This window comes from Tachysurus vachellii, chromosome 25, assembly GCF_030014155.1.
Source record: "Tachysurus vachellii isolate PV-2020 chromosome 25, HZAU_Pvac_v1, whole genome shotgun sequence".
In the NCBI taxonomy this organism is placed as follows: domain Eukaryota; kingdom Metazoa; phylum Chordata; class Actinopteri; order Siluriformes; family Bagridae; genus Tachysurus; species Tachysurus vachellii.
This window is the reverse complement of record NC_083484.1, coordinates 7,620,043-7,640,464: the sequence shown is the minus strand read 5'-3', so window position 1 is coordinate 7,640,464 and position 20,422 is coordinate 7,620,043. Positions and strand designations below refer to the sequence as shown.

Here is a 20,422-nt window from a genome sequence, read left to right as displayed (position 1 = left end):
AAATGTATGATGTAGTATTTGCAACAAAAAGATATGAGCTGAAACTGACCTTCAACAATGTCTTTGCTGTCTCAGGATTGACAGTTTTAAGGAAGCAGCCTCTGGTTTAGACTTCCCATGCACTGCTCAGCAAGATCAATACTGGAAAGCAAGCTTACTGGCAGAATTAAAACCTAATTTAGAATTGAATATGAATCAAGATGCAAGTTGCAAACACCCATTAAAGATGATGACTAATAAGTATTGTACAGTGCTATGGACGAATGGCATCGGACATGACTCAGCTAAAACCACATTACTATAACCAAACCACACAGACAGAGGCATCTTTATAGCCCAAGGACTGGTCTTCATTCTCGTTAATTGTCCTCAGTTTGCAATTATCCTCAGAACTACTGTAGTTGTAACATCCACCCTCAGAATGGTGGATCAGTTAGTGATATTCAATTCACAGCACAGCATTAAACATACGCTATGCTGCAAAGGAATTCACTCTGCCACAGTACAAAGATTTCAATCAAAGCAAATCAACCCTCTAAAATCTGTCCTGTGTACCAGAGTTGTTAATTAGGTCTGCTGTCTAACAAGATCTAGAGAGAAATGTGCATGATTCAGTATCTCCAAATCAAATAGCTTTGTCTTGTAGCAACCGTCCATCTTACACTAGCTGCTCTTAGGTCACAGCAATCCAGTTCTATATTTTTAACATTTAAAAAATTAAAGAGATTAACGTGACACCTTCAGGCACCTACACCTAAACATCAACCCTATCACTATAAAAGAACTCACAGAGCTGAAATAACTACAGCTATATCCTCTAATTCTGCCTATATGCTACCACAATCATGCAGGTCATATGGGACACATCCAGCTTCTTTGTATACGTTATGGCACTCAGTCTCAGTAAAGAGCTCCCTAACAACAAACAGACCACAAAAGTCAAGTTTAATTCACTGAGAATTCCAGCCACCCTATCCAGCATAAGGTGTGGTCTGAATTAAGTATGCCTTAATGCCACGATGCATCACCAGTACACATGTGAGCTTGTGGAAGGCCAAAAGTGCCAAATGGGTTTTGAAATATTTTCCCCCCTATTCCCATATGATACATTTTGGATACATTTGGAACTGCTGAATAAAAAACTACAACCCAACTCACACACCGCTACTGTTTTCAAAGCAAAGCATTCAGTGCAAAATGTGGTTATATATTTTAATTCTAATTAAATTTTTGTTACCTGGTCTACATATTTGCACAGAGACAATACAATGCTTTGACCTGTCTGTCCAGGTTCTCTGCATGTGCACGTGAGTTCTTTTTGGTTTCTGAGTTTCATCCCACCCCTTAAAACATTCCATCATTTGGATTGGCAGTGCTAAATTGTCCCTAGGAGTGCAAGTGTGTGTATGTATGTGTGTGTCTGTGTGTGCATAGTGCCTTTTGAAGGTCTGGGATCCCAATGATGCATTTTGAATCGAAGTATGATTGTTTTGGATGCCCCCTCTTGATTCATTCAAACCCTGATGCGTTTGCATTCATCTTATGTAGATAGATAGATAGATAGATAGATAGATAGATAGATAGATACAGTAGATAGATAGATAGATATAATGCATGTGTCGTTATGTACAGTAAGTAATCTCACCTCTTGTGTCCCAAAACATTCTACTAACCTGCTGCTCACGTCACTTTAACTCTGGACTTGCACAGCACAGTGCCACTTTATACACTTTATACACACCATACTGCACATGGACACTTTAAGGACAATCATTGAAACCATACACCATTTATGTATATACTTATATTTTTAACATATCTTTTCATATTTTATATAGTTTTTATATAGTTTGTACTTTTTATTTATCTACCTCTCAGTGGCGGTTCTGGGATTTTTCTGTAGCAGGGGCCATTAAGGGGCCCCATAAAGGGTACATTCAAGCACACAAAATAATTCTCGTAGACGATTGATGGAATGGGGGCCAATCAGGGTCCAATCAGATTTCAGCAGGGGCCAGGGCCATTGTGGCCCCGCCTTTAGAACCGCCCCTGCTACCTCCTTGTGGTTTTATTTTTATCCTTAATTTTATTCCTTTTTATGCTTGAATACAAAAAGTATTTCACTGCATGTCGTACTCTGCATGTATGCATATGTGACAAATAAAATTTGATTTGATTTGATTTGGTACAGTACATTCCACTCATGGTGTTGTTGGAACGAATGATGTCATGATTGGCTAAAACACATGCACAGGATATTTCACTTCCCGGACCAGTACGGACACGAACATTAATTGTGTTGACATTCACAGGAATTGCAGCACAGTTTTAATTCAACTAAACTCAGACCACTTCCTACAGATAGTCTCAGCTTCAGTACCATGCTTTGCTTTCTGGTCCAAATCACAGCTCTCACATTATCAGATTTTCATGGTTTCATATTTTGGACTAAATAGTCAGTGTAAAAGAACCCAGAGCCATTGTAGATACTGAAAATGCATGAAGATGCACTGCACTGTAGTGGTGCTTGGGTGTACATATTTTGGCCCATGTGGCCTTCCACACGACCCTGGCTGCTTTTAAAACCCTACGCCTGGTTCAGTTTGGACGCGCTTTTTATAAGTGTGGAGGGTTTGCTGTAGGCTTTAGATTCAGATAAAACACCTAACAGTGCCGTTTAATTTCTATAATTTAGAGAATGAGCGATTTACAAGTAAATCCGCTGCAAAAATGCCTTTTTCCTGATGTCTTACTTGGAGATGTTTCTTATGATGATTTTTAAGATGAGGTGGATTATTTACCCCTGGTGTTTGTACATATAGGGGTTACATAAGGAATTCTATTCAGGCTTCAAGACATAAGGAATTCTATTCAGGCTTCAGTAGTTTCATCCGCACACTGGTGCTGAAATCAATCTTTATTATAACAGGGAGATTTTCTGGAATAAAATGGGAAGCACTGTGATGGATTCAAAGAAGACTGATGGCAAGAAGAAATGTACAAGAAAAAGGACGCTTCGGTTAAACATGCCTGTAAGTTGTGCTGATATTGTGTCATGTTGTTTTATGTCATGCTTCATTTCTACATAGCTTTATTTACTGTCATAACTCAGCTCATGACCACGCCCACTTCACTACGTCATGCAGACACGCCCCATGTTCATCTATGTCAACTTAATAATAATTGACGGCCAAATGTGTAGCAGCCTGGGAAAAAATCTAAAAATTTATATATATGTATAAATAAACTTAGGTGGACATCTTTAATAGTCTTCTATAGATGTAGATCTTTTAGCAAGGTATAGCATAACTTATTTTTCTTCTGTTTTGCTTAATGTTTTGTTCTACACCCAATGTACATTGAAAGGTTGGTGAGAATAATAATAATAATAATAATACACACACACACACATAATAATATACACCCAGACACACACACACATTTCAAACAGTTCAGAATAGGAAATAAGTTATTATTTGCATCATCAGAATAATTTCATTTGTCTGTCTCTGTCTCAGGGGGGCACGGTGGCTTAGTGGTTAGCACGTTCGCCTCACACCTCCAGGGTCGGGGTTCGATTCCCGCCTCCACCTTGTGTGTGTGGAGTTTGCATGTTCTCCCCGTGCCTCGGGGGTTTCCTCCGGGTACTCCGGTTTCCTCCCCCTGGTCCAAAGACATGCATGGTAGGTTGATTGGCATCTCTGGAAAATTGTCCCTAGTGCGTGATTGCGTGAGTGAATGAGAGTGTGTGTGCCCTGTGATGGGTTGGCACTCCGTCCAGGGTGTATCCTGCCTTGATGCCCGATGACGCCTGAGATAGGCACAGGCTCCCAGTGACCCGAGGTAGTTCGGATAAGCGGTAGAAGATGAATGAATGAATGAATGTCTCTGTCTCATCTCCCCGTGACCCGAGGTAGTTCGGATAAGCGGTAGAAAATGAGTGAGTGAGAGTGAGTGTCTCTGTCTCATCGGCTAAAATTCCTGTTATTCATATTTTAAATGTCTTAATGCCCGTTGGCATCTGTAAGGAGAATGTAAAAGAGTTTAGATCAGTGATCTGCTGCCACATGATAGGCTGAGTTATAGAACTGCATGTATCTGCATGTGTACAGGTGTTCCTGATGGATAGATGGGTGGATAGATATGCATGAAGACTCTCGCTAATCACAATAGAGCCTCATGTTATGCTCCACTGTGGTATTGATCAACAAGAGCAGTGACTGTCAACAAGAGCAGTTTGTTTAAATCCAATTTTTGTTCAGGCATTCAGTTTAGTCTACTCAGTTTAGTCTATTTCACAGTGGCATGTAACTATTCAGCAACCTGCTCATATACTAATAAAGATGTTAGCTGGAGCCGAATTTAGAATTTGGTTCCATTTAATATATTAGTACATTTAATTACCTCCTCATGTTCTTAAAACTGAATCATGTTTAGTTTACAGATGTTTTTTTTTTCACGATCACAACCTACTGTATAGGTCGAAAAATCTGATGGCTGTTTAATCAATAGAGAAAAGCCAACAAAGTCAGTCTGACTGTAGCAGCTCCACTAGATATTGTTACGAATGGCTACACCCACTACACAAGGTCACTTAGACACACATGTTCCTCCTTGTCAACGTAATTTAGGAACTGAGACTCAAAATCAGCTATTGTAAGGTGACACTGGATGGGAAATATTTTTATGAAAAAATAAAAAACTTAAGTATACAGCCCTAGCACATTAACATTCACCTTGTGCAGAAGCATCTGCGCAACATGGTGCTGCCACCACCGTACTTCACTTTAACAATAGCGTGTTTTGAGGCATGGGAGGTTTAAGGTTTGTGTCACACAAAGTGCTTTGGGTTTTGGTCAAAATGCTCTATCATTGTCTGTTCTGAACACAAAACCTTTTCCTACATTACAGTTGGGTCACTCAGATGCTTTCTGTCAAACGCCAGACATACTTTCAGATGGTACTTTTTGAATAACTTGCCACCCTCACATATAAGCCAGAGTTATGTGGTGCTCTTGATGAGGTTGACTGCTGCACCATTACTCCTCTTCCAGCCACTGACCTCTGTAGCTCTTTCAGTGATTGTTGGCCTCTCTGAGATTTAAGGGGCAGCCTTTTCTTGGCAGTGTCTGGGTGGGGCGATGCAGATTCCTGATTATTGATCCAGCTTTGCACACTGGGATATGCAAACACTACAATATTATTTTGTAGTACCCTTTCCCTAATCTATGCATTTGTATACGTTTTTCAATAACTTCTGTAGAATGCTTGTTGGACTTCATTTCCTTCAGACTCACAGCCTGATGAATGATCCTTCAATGATCCTTCAGTTGGATTTCCAATTATGTGACAGCAGCACAATAAAATCATTAAGTTAATTGTTCACATCAAAGACCAGAATGGGAAAAAATGTGATCGCTGTGATTTTTATTATCGTATGGTTGTTTGTGTTTGAGTATCCTGGCAATTTCAGTATCCTGGCAAAAAATCTCTAGTCTTTATCTCAAAAAAGTCTCTAGAGTTTACACAAAATCTTGTGAAGAAAAAAAGGGTCTTCAACTGAAACACCCTTTTGATGAGAGCGATTAGAGGAGAATAACAGGAAGTCTATAGAAACTTAGATAATTACGCTTTACATCTGTCATGAGCAGAAAGTATCTCAGAATGCACAACACATCAGCCTTGAGGTCGATGGATTAAACAGCAGAAAACTCCATTGGGACAGATGAAAATGGGGGGGGGGGGGTGTTCTGAATTTGGGCATTTCCCTCTCTTTCCACCCACACAAATGTTACTCACTTAATTTTTGTATTTTTTTTTTCAGTTCACACCATTCTGTGTAAACTCTTGAGATATTTGTGTGTGAAAATCCCAGAAGATCAGCAGATTCTGAAATACACAAACTAACCCATATGATCTAACAATCTAAGTGCCTTCTGCATTTTGATATCGGATGGAAGCATTAACTGAAGCTTTTAACCTATTTTTGGCATTTCATTGTGCTGCTGTCAAATGATAAGCTGAGATATATAATTGCATGCATGTGCATGTGTACAGGTGTTCCTGATGGATGGATGGATGGATGGATGGGTAGTTATGCCTGAAGACTCACTAATCACAATAGGGCCTCATGCCATGCTGCACTGTGGTATTGATCCACCATTCTGTCAACAAAAGCAGTTTGTTTAAATCCAATTTTTACAGTGAGCAAATAATCTGACCAGTTTATTTAGGTTGTGTTAGATAATGTTGCACAAAAATAGAAAGAATAGAGTTTATAGATGTAGAGTGATTTTGTAAAAAACAGTACATTTACATTTACAGCATCTGGCAAACGCCCTTATCCGGAGCGACGTACAAAAGTGCTTTTAAGTCTCTATCATTGAATACATTAACTCTGGTTCACTTGGTTACAGACTTAAGATACAATGAACCTAAATCACTGTTCACAGTTTTTTTTTAATATAATACACACATACTTGAAATAGAGAAGAAAGTGATAGTTGAAGTATTTCATGAAAAGTAGGTCTTCAACCAACATGTGAAGCCAGTGACTTAGCTGTCTGGACCCCTAGGGAAAGTTCATTCCACCACCTTGTTACCAGAACAGAAAAGAGCCTTGTAGTGTACTTACCTCTTACCCTGAGTGATGGTGGGACGAGTCGAGCAATGCTAGTAGCTCTGAGGGTGCGAGGTGCAGTGCGAGGATTGATGAGGGCTTTGAGGTAAGAGGGAGCTGGTCCGTTTTTGGCTTTGAAAGCAAGCATCGGTGTTTTGTCTCACACTTTAAGAGTTAAATCCTACAAACTACCAAGCAATAGTCCAGAACTAACCAGAAGAACCTCTCCTTACATAGTACATAAGTTACTAGCCAAACAATTAATATTAAACTTGATTATAAAAAGATAGTACAGCTTTGATAATTGTATATTAAAAAAATACTGGTAAATGAATTCCTTGCTATGATCATCGCTATTGAGTTTTTATTTTTGGTTTTTTTTTTTGTCTGGATCACACTGTCTAAGCATAAATTCATAGATGTACACGTTTCTACTTGCAGAATGTGATTTATTACTGGATTATTGTTCAGCAGATTTTTGCTTATATATATATATATATATATATATACTGTGTATATATATATATATATATATATATATATATATATATATGTGTGTATATATATGACCTTGCGAGTAATGGTAGAAAATGCTATTTCTCCACCTGTAGTTTTTAGAGAAATGTAAAAACTAAAAAATGTAAAATGTGAAATATTATTCTGCTGTTTACTACAGCTCTATAAAGTTTAACGAGAAGCAATTCCACTTCCACTTGTGAAAGGGAACACAAGCAGTGTTATACTTCGCACTTCTGCTGCCCAGTTATTTGTTATCCTTCCTGTAATTGTTAGCTTAATGCCGACTCAGATTTTTTAAACTTTCGGTTTTCTTTAGGAAGAAATGCTGCTGTGGAAATTTGAACCAGCTTGAATTCTGCTGGTTATATAATAATAATAATAATAATAATAATAATAATAATAATAATAATTTTAGAATAGAATTGTATAGATAAATTCATATGGATCCCAAAATTTTGAATGGTAGTGTATATGCAACTGTTATATAGATCATATACAGATGTTCCAGAGTGTTGAAAATATGGGCGTGAAAGGAGCAGAATGAATCGTGGATATTCTATGCTTTTGCGTCTGTCATGGCTGTTCCAGTCTCGGGATGGCACTGATGTCTCGGTGTCAGATCCTGTAGTGGGAGGGGCTCAGTAGTATACAACAGTTTGGGACTGAACACTCTTCCCTCTGTCTGATCCCTGCAATCATTCCTCTTGATGCTCAGCCAACTCATCCATTTGGTTTTGTGTCTTTGTCACTTCCACTGGCAAGGGTCCAGCATCTAGGCCTGATCATGTGTGTATCTGCTGGTGTGTGTCATTGTGTTACTTACTTTAATACCAAAAGGGCTGAATAAACAGCGTAAGCATCTGCTTTGTCATAACAACACAGGCTGCTTGTTTCTTTGGCCCCCTATGCCATGTCTCCGTGATCTTTGTGGTTTGGTGGAATGTTGATTCAGCAGTGGGAGGTCATGAGGTCAGTGCTGTTACATAATCTACTCTCGCTTTTGTAAACAAGCTGGATGTGTTTTACGAAGGTTTGTGTAAAGCTAGAGAGAGAGAGAGAGAGAGAGAGAGTCTGTGTGGTGGGATTTGAGTTAAGTTAGCGGTAGCTCAGAGAGAGAGAGAGAGAGAGAGAGAGAGAGAGTGTGTGTGTGTGTGTGTGTGTGTGTGTGTGTGTGTGTGTGTGTGTGTGTGTGTGTGTGTGTGTGTGTGTGTGTGTGTGTGTGTGTGTGTGTGTGTGTGTGTGTGTGTGTGTGTGATGTATGGGATAGTGGATAAGACTCTTACTCAGTGGATAAGACTCTTACTGTCTGATCAGAAGGTTGTTTGTCCAAATCCCAGCATCACCAAACTACCACTAATGGGTCTTTTAAGCAAGACCCTTAACTCTCAACTGCTCAGTATCAAAAGAAAAGGGGGATAAAGGTGATTGGCCCCAGATAATGATGACTGCCAAATGACATAACTACTGTCTAAACTCTTTTAGTTTAGAATTTAGCTCAGAGTTTGAGCTAGATGTAGTTCAATAAAGTCCTTACAAAAACAAAATACATAGATTTCTGGTGACGTATTTATATGTTTTGTGGATCGAATTGTAATATTTTGGTTGGTGCAGTGAGGGAATTTGGTATTCCTATGAGAAGTTAGCAGATGTGTGTCATGCTAACATCACAGGAGACAATGCTACTGTAGCACCCTTTTATTTTTACCTTCGTTCTCACTTTCAAAACCATTTTCTAGCAAAGTTCAAACCCCAAACCTCGCACAGAAATGCAGCTATATGGCATAAATGTGCTTAGTTAGACTTGTCTCAGATAATTAGTGATCTGCAAGATGACTTTACTTTATTTCACTATCTATATTCATTATTTATCCAGTCCCTTGGGGACTTATTGAAGGTAGGAACTAATGCTGTGAGCGGGGAAGTTAACAAACCTGTGCCATATGCTACACCATAGTCTTTTGAGCTATTCGTATGGATTTGTCACCGTATCAAATTCTAACTCATTTGCACAGAATTGAAAAGAGCTAACTAAATACTAAGTGTACACAGCAATCATTTTGAGTGTCCCCATGGCTCTTGTCATGGCCAGGATCTTGTTGCTCTTGAAAACTGGTTTAGCTACCCAGGACCTTTTGATTCTTCTAATTCACAAAACAAACACAAATTTCCAAAAGAGTCTGAGCTCTTGAAGAGGGGAGGTGTGGTCTTGTCAGTCAGGCCTGTCTGGCCTTGCTTAGCAAGAGTGGCCATGAGTTCATCAAATAGGATTTGCAAGTGCTTGAGGCAGCAGTTTTGTCTGATATCTCATTACAGTGTCACTCTTGTGTTTAAGCAGTGCTCTAGCAGACTGGACTGGCTGAGTGTAGACCTTTCCTTTACACTGGATACTTTTCTTAACTGTTTTTTTCTTTAAGAGTTTTTCTTTTTTGGGAGGCTGCATTTTGCACTGGCACTTGTGTTAAAAAGACGGAGAGCAGATTGTGATGCTGGAGTGTGCAGACTGGCTGACTCGAGCTGCATGCTTATCTTTTTTCTCCATCATCTTTATTTGATTATAGGTAAGGAAGTCCGGAAAGGGCTTTATTGATTTGGGTTGTTGTTCTGCAGGTCTTGTCAATAAACCCTTCAACAGGTTCACTTTCATCTTCAGTGGGCCGTGCTATCAGTGCTGAGGGAATAAGATCATTGGTCCCTTTGACATTGTTCAAACCATTGATTTTTAACAGACTTTGAACAGGTTAGTTGGGTTTTGTACGCTAGAAGATGAAAAGCACAGCGTAGGTCAGGCTTGTTGCCATGGACACTTAATGAACGACTGGAAGGGATTTACATGGTAAGAGAGATATGCAGGGGAGAATGATGCATATATAGGGATAATCGAGCTAATACCTGCCATTATCTCTGTGTGTGTGTGTGTGTGTGTGTGTGTGTGTGTGTGTGTGTGTGTGTGATTTTAGCTGTGTTTTAGCAGTATGTGGGTGTTTTCATTGAGTGGCAGGTGAATGATGTGCTGCATACAGTCCAGTAATTTTAGTCAAAGTAAATCCAGCTGTAAGTTACAGTACAAAAGAGACCCTTTTAGCAGCACAATGAAGGCTGATTTCCAGGACAATTCGCTTGTAGGTACCATGTTGGATGCTCAAATAATTTGGTTTTGCTTCTGGCAACTTGACCTATTTGGTCAATGGAAGGCATTGTTGTTTTATAGGAAGCTGTTCATTACTGTGCTTTGTATAATTCTGACCACAACTCTTAGTTAAGTCTCAAAATACACTTATTGCATCTAATGTATGAGCAGTTCCATAACGCTGACCAAGTCTACAGTAACTCTCTGACAAGACAAGGACACAGGCAAACATCACCTGGTCTTCAGTCTTCAATCTTTAACTGCCCAGTTTGTGTAAGCTTGTGTCCACTGTAGCCTCAGCTTACTCTACACTTCCTGAGATCTTCTGGTCTCCATATTCCTAACCAACCTCAGATATCCCTCTGGTTCTCAGCCTTTTTATATTCACTTATCATTAAACAGCCATTCAATTAATATAAAATGTCATTTATTTTATCAGTATAATGCTGGCTAGTACTAATGTTCCCAATGTACCGTATGTACTGTGAACATAATCAATGCAATCTCTAGTGTAATCCCAATATGGCACCCTGTCTCTATTAATAAGCTCTAACAAGCTCAAAACATTATGCAGTAGCTTGATCGTGAGATTAAAGTTGCTTTTAGAAACTGTTTACAGTGTCATATTTAGTAAACATCTACTGCCCTGACATTTCTAGAGTGATTTTTACAGCAAGACTGCTCTCCGTAGCTCATTCGAATACTGATACGGTAATCCAATGGATAGTGGTTCATCCTGTTTATTTCTGGATCAGCATCTTGGCAGTTTTACAGATTATTTTATGCTCCCATTGGGTTCTCCATCTGTATGGCTAGAAATTTCTGCATGGTCTCAAATGATTTGTGACTATTTTATATCTTCTGGTATCACGTCCTCTGTGCATTTTAAACACCATATTGTTCAATACATTTGTTTTGTTGGTGTTTCTGAGTCCTCAAGAATCGACTCTGAAAGTAGTTTCAGTGTCCTTGTATTGGTTTGCAAAAGTTTTGACACCCCTAATCCAATTAGACCTTTTGACATGAGTGTAAATAAACATACCTTTGGCAGAACATTGTTTAAAAAAACAAAAAGACAGGTTATTTATACAGTTACTGTATATCATTTCAAATTTCATTCCTAAAATTAGCAGATATAGGAATAATCAATATAAAATGAAAAAGGATCATTAAGGTGGCATATGATTTCTTGCAGAAAATAGAATCTATGAACATTTTATTGCGTTAGAAATGTTGCTAATATAATTCAAATAATGCTGCTTATTATTAAACTGATATTTCTCAAGATAACCGTCTTAAGTCCAAGGTCAGAAATGTGGCTAATTCAAATACTTCTCAGTCTTGGGCATATTGCATCCTGCAAAACTCTCAAAACTAAAAAAATAGTTTTTAGGTCTGTTGTTAAGATTGATGTCTACCAGTATGCATGATTTCAGTATTAGATCATCATTATCTACTCACTAATGCTGAGCTCAACACTGAATACAGCCAATAAACAGCATGGCACATTTGACCTTTAACTTGAAATGAAAACAGTTCAAATATTATATATTAGTTTTTTTCTGACCATTGAATATCACAGTGTTTTCAAATAATTTGCGAGTACTATAAAACGTCTTACTAAATAAAGTCAGTAAGGTCAATACAATAAAAGAAACTCGTACAGGGTTACTCATCTGCTTTAAACGTCTGCATTTATAAAGTACATATACACTAAAAAGAGAGGCCTTAGGGACTTGTGTACATAGGAAACTTTGTGTATCTTAAATTAATTTTTAAAAGTATACTGTAGCAACACTTTGAGATGAACGATGCCTCTTCAATTCTACAATAAAAAAAATTATGTCATTGATGTGCGTTTTCATGTGGCTTTCATTTGTCCTGAAATTAAAAATGAAATTGTCATGTAATGGATAGCAGTAAAGGCAGATGCAAGTGGAGAAGGTTTTAATGTGGGATGATTAAAAGAACAAACAGAGCCACACAAGCCAGAACACAAAAGGTTAGGCAAGGAAAACATGAACATTAAAGGCCGTGCAAACAGCAAGCAAAAACACAGATAAACAATTGTATGACACGTATAAAGCCCACAGAACTTATAAAGGGTGACTAATGAGTGAATACAAAACAGGTGAGCACAATCGAGGGAGGAAATGGAGCACACAACACGAGTGCCCTGTAGGCGTCTGGGGAGAAATCATTTGTAGTAGCTGTGACAAAAAGCTCTGACCTGTGCATATAAGCTGTTTTATTGAGCTGCTTAATTATTCTAACACTATTACTCCCATTTTTTGCAGGACCTGGGCTTGTTTGCCATGCCCTTCCTGGAGGGTGACGATGACACACACAATAGCAAGGATGCTACACGTAAGGTAATGTCTCCAAAATGTCACTGCCATGCCATGTTCTGTCTTGCTTTCATAGAGCTGGGCACTGAACATTACTAATACACTTCTAATGGTCCCAAAAAAGCTGTCACATTTAAATGGGCTGTGTGAGTAGAATATGCTTAGTCATATTCATCACCTTGATGTGAGGATGTTCCTGTGATGTGCCTGGAGCTGTGTATGTGTTAGAAGTTCAGTAAAAAAATCAGTTCATTACTGAGATCATCTCACAGTGTTTTGAAAATGTGTTTTCTGTGTACTCACAACAAAGTGCCTTACATTTTATTTCAATTTATACAACTGAGCAATTGATAGTTTAGGGCCTTGCTCAGGGGCCCAGCAGTGGCAGCTAGGTGGACCTGGGATTCGAACTCATGACCTACCGATCAGTAGTTCAACGCCTTAACCACTGGGCTACCACATCCCAGTTTCTGCACTAATTGGTCATTATAATAGAGTCAAGAGGCTTTTGTTGTAATTTTGATTATATATAGCTAATGCAGTAGTTTTGTAAAATGAAACATTGTTCCTTCAGGACTCTGGTGCTACATACAGTAAGACAACACAGAACTAAGGGATGAAATGTAAAATTTACCAAGTTACATACAGTGCATTTGTACAACCTTGTGTAAACAATGCAATACAAAAGAAGCCCTGTTCGTAATCACCTTCCTCTTCCTTCTTGACATGCAAGTGTGCCTTTTTCCCCTACCTTGTCATGTATAGTGTATTTTTTGAATATTGACATTGATAAAATATAAGCTACATCCCCAATGGCATATTTTTATACTATTTTATCCCCTTGTGTAGCATAGTAAGAGTTAGAGTTAAATAGTAAGAGTTGTTCAGCTAGTCATGCTTCCGTCATGTTTTATTGGAATTATACTGCTACCCACTTACGAGTAATTATGAGTCATGTCGTGTTCACATGCCGTGTTGTCAACAGAACACGCATCTTTTTTTCCTTTTTATTATACTTTTATTTTGACACCCTGACACCCTTTTACTCTATAAACTAGCTGGCTGATGATAAATGGAAATTTGGTCAAATATAAGCTTATATTTTCTTATAAATAATAGTGTAAGACTAAGTTTTATAAATTCTCCAGAAAATCAAAGCCAAAGACTTCAAACAGAATGCAAACATATTTTAGGTATAGCCAAAATAAGACACCCCAAACTAAATCCCCCACACCATATGCATTTGAATTAAACAAGACCTATTAAATTATACAATGTAGTGCTGTTGGTTAGTTAGGTAATTACACAGAATTTATGATAAATTCATTATTTTATAAAATGTCATAAAGCCGGGGCCCCCTGGCACCATCTCAGGGCCCCCAGTTTGAGAACCACTGGCCTAGACTACTTGTTCTGAGCAGGTGTTGTCAGTGAACAGGCTATAAATCTGTTGGTTAAGTTACAGACACTCATGAAAAACTGATGCTGATTATCTTGGAAACTTTCTCTAACAGCAGTCAAAATGTCATTGTTTGTGTCAAACAAGTTGTGAGTTTGTTGTAACATTAAAACAGGAGATCATGACTTACTCTGTGCTCAAAGTGATGCTCGCAGCTCCAGTGGTTTTCTCTGTGGGTGACGAGGATGATGCTGAACAATTAAAGGATATGCTTTTTTTTCATTGGTTGTTGCGTTAAATCTTACCCAGATACAATAGTGCTATTTTCTGATTGGCTATTGCGTAGCCTCTTTTTTGATTGGCTGATAAGTGTCAGGCTCAACTAAGAACTCCAGGGGAGACGCGCTTGATTCCTGCCCGGTTCCATAGAGACAGCGGTGCGGACAGATACATTTTGGGCGCTGCGGCTTATTAAATATATGATAAATAGTAAGTTTTTCTGTGTGACAAATACAATGTGTGGCGGGAGAGCGTGAAAAAAGACCAACATGAGTGACTGTCACGCTCAGTGCGTGACACTTGAGAGCCCTGGTGTAGATCTTGTGAAAAACAAAGTCAGGGAACAATTTCTAACAACAACAACAACAGAACATGCTAGAAGAAAACATTTAACAGAGCCTCTTACAAAACACACAATTGTGCAGAAACACAGCCATGAGCGTATCTACTACTGTATCTTATTGGAGAAAACCTATATGTGTAGTTTTAGCTTGCTTTCTTATATTTCACTGCCAGTCAAGTTCCTTAAGGCCAAAGACCAGATAAATAAGCTGATAAGTCTCAGAGAAACACAATGTGCTCATCGTATCGAGTGCTGCAGGTGACCGTTTGGCTCGTTGTGCAAGCTAGATGTGTTTTTGTGTTTGTATAACACTAGCATGCATGTTGTTGATGGGTTTGATCCATGCCCTCAACCTCGAGTATTACTAGAAGCTCAAGAAGTATTTCAGAAAGTTCTTTTTGAAGGCAAGTGTCTCAAGGTTCACAGTCTCAAAATTAAGTTCATCTGAGAAGATCTGATTAGAGAAATGTTCCAACTAAACAAAATATAAAGCAAAATCCTTTCTTGCATTCATTTGTTTATCTGGTGAATAATTTTATGACGTTATCAGTACCGGTGTAACATCAGTCCTCTTTCAGCAGAGTGCATTATGGGTCATGTTCACTGTGTAGATACATGAGTCTTTTGACTTCTACATAACTCAGACTCTGCATTGTTGCTACAACCTTGGCCATGGAAAATGCTCAGGTTCTGGATGTGGGCCGAAACAAGTGTTTAAACATGTGTCAGCATCTCATTCAATGCTGCAGAATCCACAAATGTCAGTCAGCTGTCAGGATTTTTTCCATCAGTATTTAAAAATAGACAGAGTCCTCACTCAGTATCGTATGTTAAAGTTCCACTCGGCAATTAGTCAAATGCAGACATCAAAAACTAGCTCTCTGTACACTTGATTGAAAATAGAAAAAAAAGATTTTGTTTTCTGACATTTTATATGTTAAGATTTCAGTCTTCTGTGTTTTTGTAACTGTAGTAAATGAGGGCAATCAATGTTACCTGAGATTATATTACCAAAATGGAAATAAAATGGAATCTATTTCCTAACTAATCCTCATTTAAAATATCTTATTACATCCTAAATGGCAACCTGATTAAAGCTAGATCTGCCGCAAATGTTGTTGAACTGCAGTACCCATAATTGCGAATAACAATTTAATTGTCTTTGTTGGCTTTGGCCAGTTTTATAAAGCCACCTACTGTAGCTACAACATCATACAGCTACAAATGGACAATAAATCAAACCTAGAATAATGAATCTGTTCTGCTGGTGCTGTGATTTAATTTCACCAAGAAGCTCATTTAACTCATTATAAGTCATTTATGCAGTTACATGGCTATGAGCTGTTTTTTTGCCTTAAACAAAAAGCCTTGAGCAACACAAGGTGACCCTGTGCTTTTGCATGCCTAAACAGTTTTGAGTGGCTTTTTGACTGTTTACATGGATGAACAACGCTGGAAACACTAAATACTGCTGTGGGTAAAAAACACACTGATTAAAATGTTCCAGCAAAACAACAAAAAATAAGGCTTCTGAAAAAGGAATGAAAGGAAAAAGAATTAAAAAAAAAGAAATAAATTAAGAAAAAAAGTAAGAAAAAATGATTAAATAAACCAGTTTATCATTTAATCATTTTTTTTCCTTATCCCCTTTTACTGTATATTTAAGCATGATCAGGACCACTGATCACAGAACAGAAGCCAAGCTGCTTACAGTTAAATTCTAAAGGAATAAAACAACAAAAAATATATATGTATAAACTGAATTTCATGTGCCTGAGCCTATCCTCACTAATCCCGCAAGCACAGCTCTTTTATAAACAGTTTCAGATTAAAGAGCATTCCGAACGCCTCCGCATACCGTATCCTTATCAAGAAAAAAAATCACTAGTGATCCGAATTGCATTAAAGTATCAGCCACATTTTAACATGTACAGAATCGCTACATTAAATGTTTTTTCTCAGTACTAGTGAGGCAAAAATGTTCAGCCAATATTCTGTTTAACAGATCAGTACAGTAATCAATGCATGCTAATGTTTTTAAGCAACATTACTGTATTCCAGCAGACAGTCCTCTGTTGGTCATAGGCAACAAAGCAATGCTTCGGAAAGTGGAGGCTGGAATCTTAGCCAGGGGATTCATTATATTATCATTTATTTATTTAGATATACACTACTGGTAATCATAATTTGTTATGAAAGTTATTGCACTGTGAATATGTATGAGCAAATGGCCAATACAGTTATAAACAATCTTGCAAGTTTCTATCTAGCAATGAAAGCCACACAAATGGCAACCGAGCTTTAACAGGGAAGAAGCATATTTATCTTTGCACTCTTTGCCTTTTTCCATATTCTGTAGTGTTAGAACCTGGAACTGAAATGGTGTCTTGCACAGTCTTCTGTCTTGTGCTGTTTGCAGACATTTGCGCACATGCATTTTGTGTAGTTCTGTCTTAGTGTGCTTGGTTCTGTGTTTTGTGTAGCTCTGAGTTTTGTGTAGCACCATGGTAGCACATTTTCCTTTCACTGTGCTCTGCACCAGCTTTATATTAAAATGACAATAAAAGCTTCTTGAAATGACTTGTCCTGTATCTCTACAAAACAGCCCATAATAATGCAGTAGGTTACATAAACAATTGATACCAAGTCTCTCAATTATCTCCGTAAATAAACTTGTTTCTAGAAGGCTCCATAGATTGTTGGAGTACATACTATGTTTTACAGCTCTTGGGTTTCCATGGTGCTGTTCAAATAAACAGTGACAACGTTCTGGAAAAGAATCAGTCAAGATTTGGTAATAAAATACTATCCAGTGGAACAGCATTAAATCCATTAGTAAAAAGTATTACGACTGCAGCTGAAGGAGCTCTTCCAAGAAATGAGTCCAATCATCTAAGAGACCAAGGGTAACCTTCATACTTTTTGCACAGCTTGCTTTGTAAGAAGGTCAGAAATGTCCATTTTCCAGACCAGAGAACCTTTTCTTACATGTTTGCTGATTCTCTGAAATACTTTTGACATACTCCGAACTCCATGGAATGTTCAAGGTTTGGGATATTTTATTATAACCAAGCAATAATGGATACTTTTCCATAACTTCTTAGACTTCTTTTGATAGACATTTGTTCCCTGTTCTCCCATGTTTTCATGTTATCTATCAAACTCTATCTCTAGAAATGAAACTATGTCGTTCACGTTGCTGTTTTGGGTTGTTCCTGCAGGGGGAGATCAGTTGCCACTCAGCTAGCCCAACTAAAGGATTTTTCAGCAGGGGTCCATTTAGCCGGCCCTCGAGCCCCATGTCTGCTCCAGCAAGGTCCAAAACCAGCCCGGGGTCACCAAGAACCATCTTCCCCTATCCTTTACATCAAGAGTCCCCACCTAAATCACCACGCCGCCTCAGCTTTTCTGGAATCTTCCGCTCATCCTCCAAGGACTCCTCTTGTACCTCCCTGTCCACTTCCTCTTCTGCCTCTCCTGTCAGTATTAAACTCTTCTCCCGTGCCAGGAAAGGTAAATGATATACTCATTTTTGCTCTTTTTGTCTCGGATAACTTAACATAACTTCTTATGTACTAAATTTCTGTACTAAAGAGTCACAAGAGTGACAGTTGGGGGGAAAAAAGCTTTGGAGATAGAATGATTGACAGGGTTTGTTACATTTGATTGTTCGTCAGTGCTGACAAAGTTTTGTGTTTCGTGTTTCATGAAAGAAACAGTAAAAGACAGCGTGAATACATTGCGGTTCATCTACTGTAAGTCATTTCCACTCCCCATGTTTATCCTGTCATGAATTCTCCCTGTGTTTCCACAGTGCAGTGAATTATTAGTTGTTATTATCAGGATAATTAATGCCCTTAAGGTTTGTCTAATAATTATAATTGCTTATAATAACACTTGATGAATTTCCATGTGATTGACTCGAGTAACATTAACAGAATTAGCTCTTGCTCATCTGACTTCATATAAATGTGTATATTCAAAGCCCTGAATAAAATCAAAGAACACTGAAATTATCCTGGGTTTGATTCTCAGTTCTGACATGCAGTCAGTCAGCACCAACATCCTTGCGAGATTTCATAATGTAAATAGTTTCTGTTAATTCTATGTGAATTGACCGGGCTCAGTCTACCTCGTTCAAATTAGTAACTAAGAAAATTGTTTAAAATGACATTTAGTGTAAGCAATAAATTCACATTTTGTTGAACTTTAATATTTCATAAACCTGACTGTTAATATTCACAGTTTGACTCAGAGCCGCATGTCCATCCCCCAGCATCTCTAGACAGAATGGTTTTAACCTCAAATCACCATGGAGCACTTGGTGATTTGGATAATTATGTGTCGTGCTGATTTAATTGGTGCATGGGTGTTTTTCAGCACAGTGAATTCCAGTAAATGAATTTCGGCACTCCCTGTTATGACCTTTCAGCAAAGTAATACTGCTTGAAACCATACAAAATGCACAGGACATGCCTATACTACTTAATCTAGGTAGCACAGTAATTTAAATGAAAATCAATCTGTATCTTGTGTCCTCAATGGTTATTCTTTTTGAGTGGATCGATTAAAGGACATGCAGATACCTTAATGTTTATTCAAGACACCAAAATAAAACCCAGCAAAGTTGGCTTTCATAGAGAGGAGCATCTCTGAAAAGAGTTTGTGGTTCTTGATGACCTCCTTTTGTAGAATGTGGTTAAACAAAGCATCAACACAGTGATGATCTGGCAACCTAGATCTAAACAAGAATGTAGCTGTCCCTGTTATTTGTAGCTGTTTTATAATTATGTAATTGTCCAATTAAGAGTAGAACAATGACCACAAAGTTTCTGCTGGTTTAATTTGTTTAGTCTACAAGACTACTCCATTCAGTTTACTTGTATGCCACGCAAAAAATTATGCAAGCCTTGTTTTTTGAAGAGAAGGTGCATTTCAGACACCATTATCATCTGAAAAGAGTGACCCATAATTAGAAAATGTGGTTATTGATGTATTGTCAGAGGCTGGAGTGTTGTAATGGGTCTCAGTGGTGGGCTGATCACTCGCTGGTAAAGTACATACAAATGTAGACCAGAGGTCATGGATTAATGCCATAGCTGACAGTGGGCTGGGATTTGTCCAGTTACAGTGCAGTATGTTGGGATGCTGTTCTGGGATTGCCAAAAGTCCTGCCATTCTGACTTACAAGGTATGTTGTAGAGGAGAATATCACACTGAATTAGTTTCAGTAACTTAAATGATTCCCACTATTTAACCCCAGGAGCTATTTCTGCTTGCCTAAAGAAACTTTACCAAGAGCTCGGCAAAGATTTGATGTCTTTTAAAGTTTGTAGGGATTTTATTTCATGGGGATAAATGAGCAGTGTCATTTGAATTACTGGAATCTTGGTCAAGGGGTCAGTAGTAGCACTATCATTTCTTGGATTAGAAATCAAGCTCCAGGAGTCCAGTTATAAATGAATTATTAAAACTCTTAACACAGGCACTGAATATTACAGATGCAGTAGTATCAGTAACAGATGTAGCAAACCTTCTCTTGTCTGATCTGTGAAGTGGTGACACAACGAAAACAGAAATCTTGTACATCCGGCACAACGGTAATGAAATGAGGCCTACCAGCAGAAGTCATTGAGAGGACATTAGTGAGAGAAACCTCTTAAAAACCAAGTATAACCCTCAACATGATGATACCACCGGCATACTTTACTGTAGGGATATTAAACTTTTTGCAAAACATGTTTTATAAGAAGGCCAGAAAGTTTCATTTTGGTCTCTTCAGACCAGA

The 20,422-nt window shown here is 38.2% G+C and overlaps 1 protein-coding gene across 1 annotated transcript in view; it reads left to right on the top strand.

The window, feature by feature from the left end:
- Positions 1 to 2,626: 2,626 nt before the first annotated feature.
- The window catches only part of prkag2a (protein kinase, AMP-activated, gamma 2 non-catalytic subunit a), an 86,330-nt gene continuing 68,534 nt past the window's right edge, over positions 2,627 to 20,422 (top strand). The window contains exons 1-3 of the mRNA XM_060861406.1: positions 2,627 to 3,032; positions 12,563 to 12,637; positions 17,856 to 18,147. Of these exons, the coding sequence (XP_060717389.1) occupies positions 2,949 to 3,032; positions 12,563 to 12,637; positions 17,856 to 18,147 (451 nt within the window). The 5' untranslated portion in view covers positions 2,627 to 2,948. The remainder of the gene's footprint in view (positions 3,033 to 12,562; positions 12,638 to 17,855; positions 18,148 to 20,422) is intronic.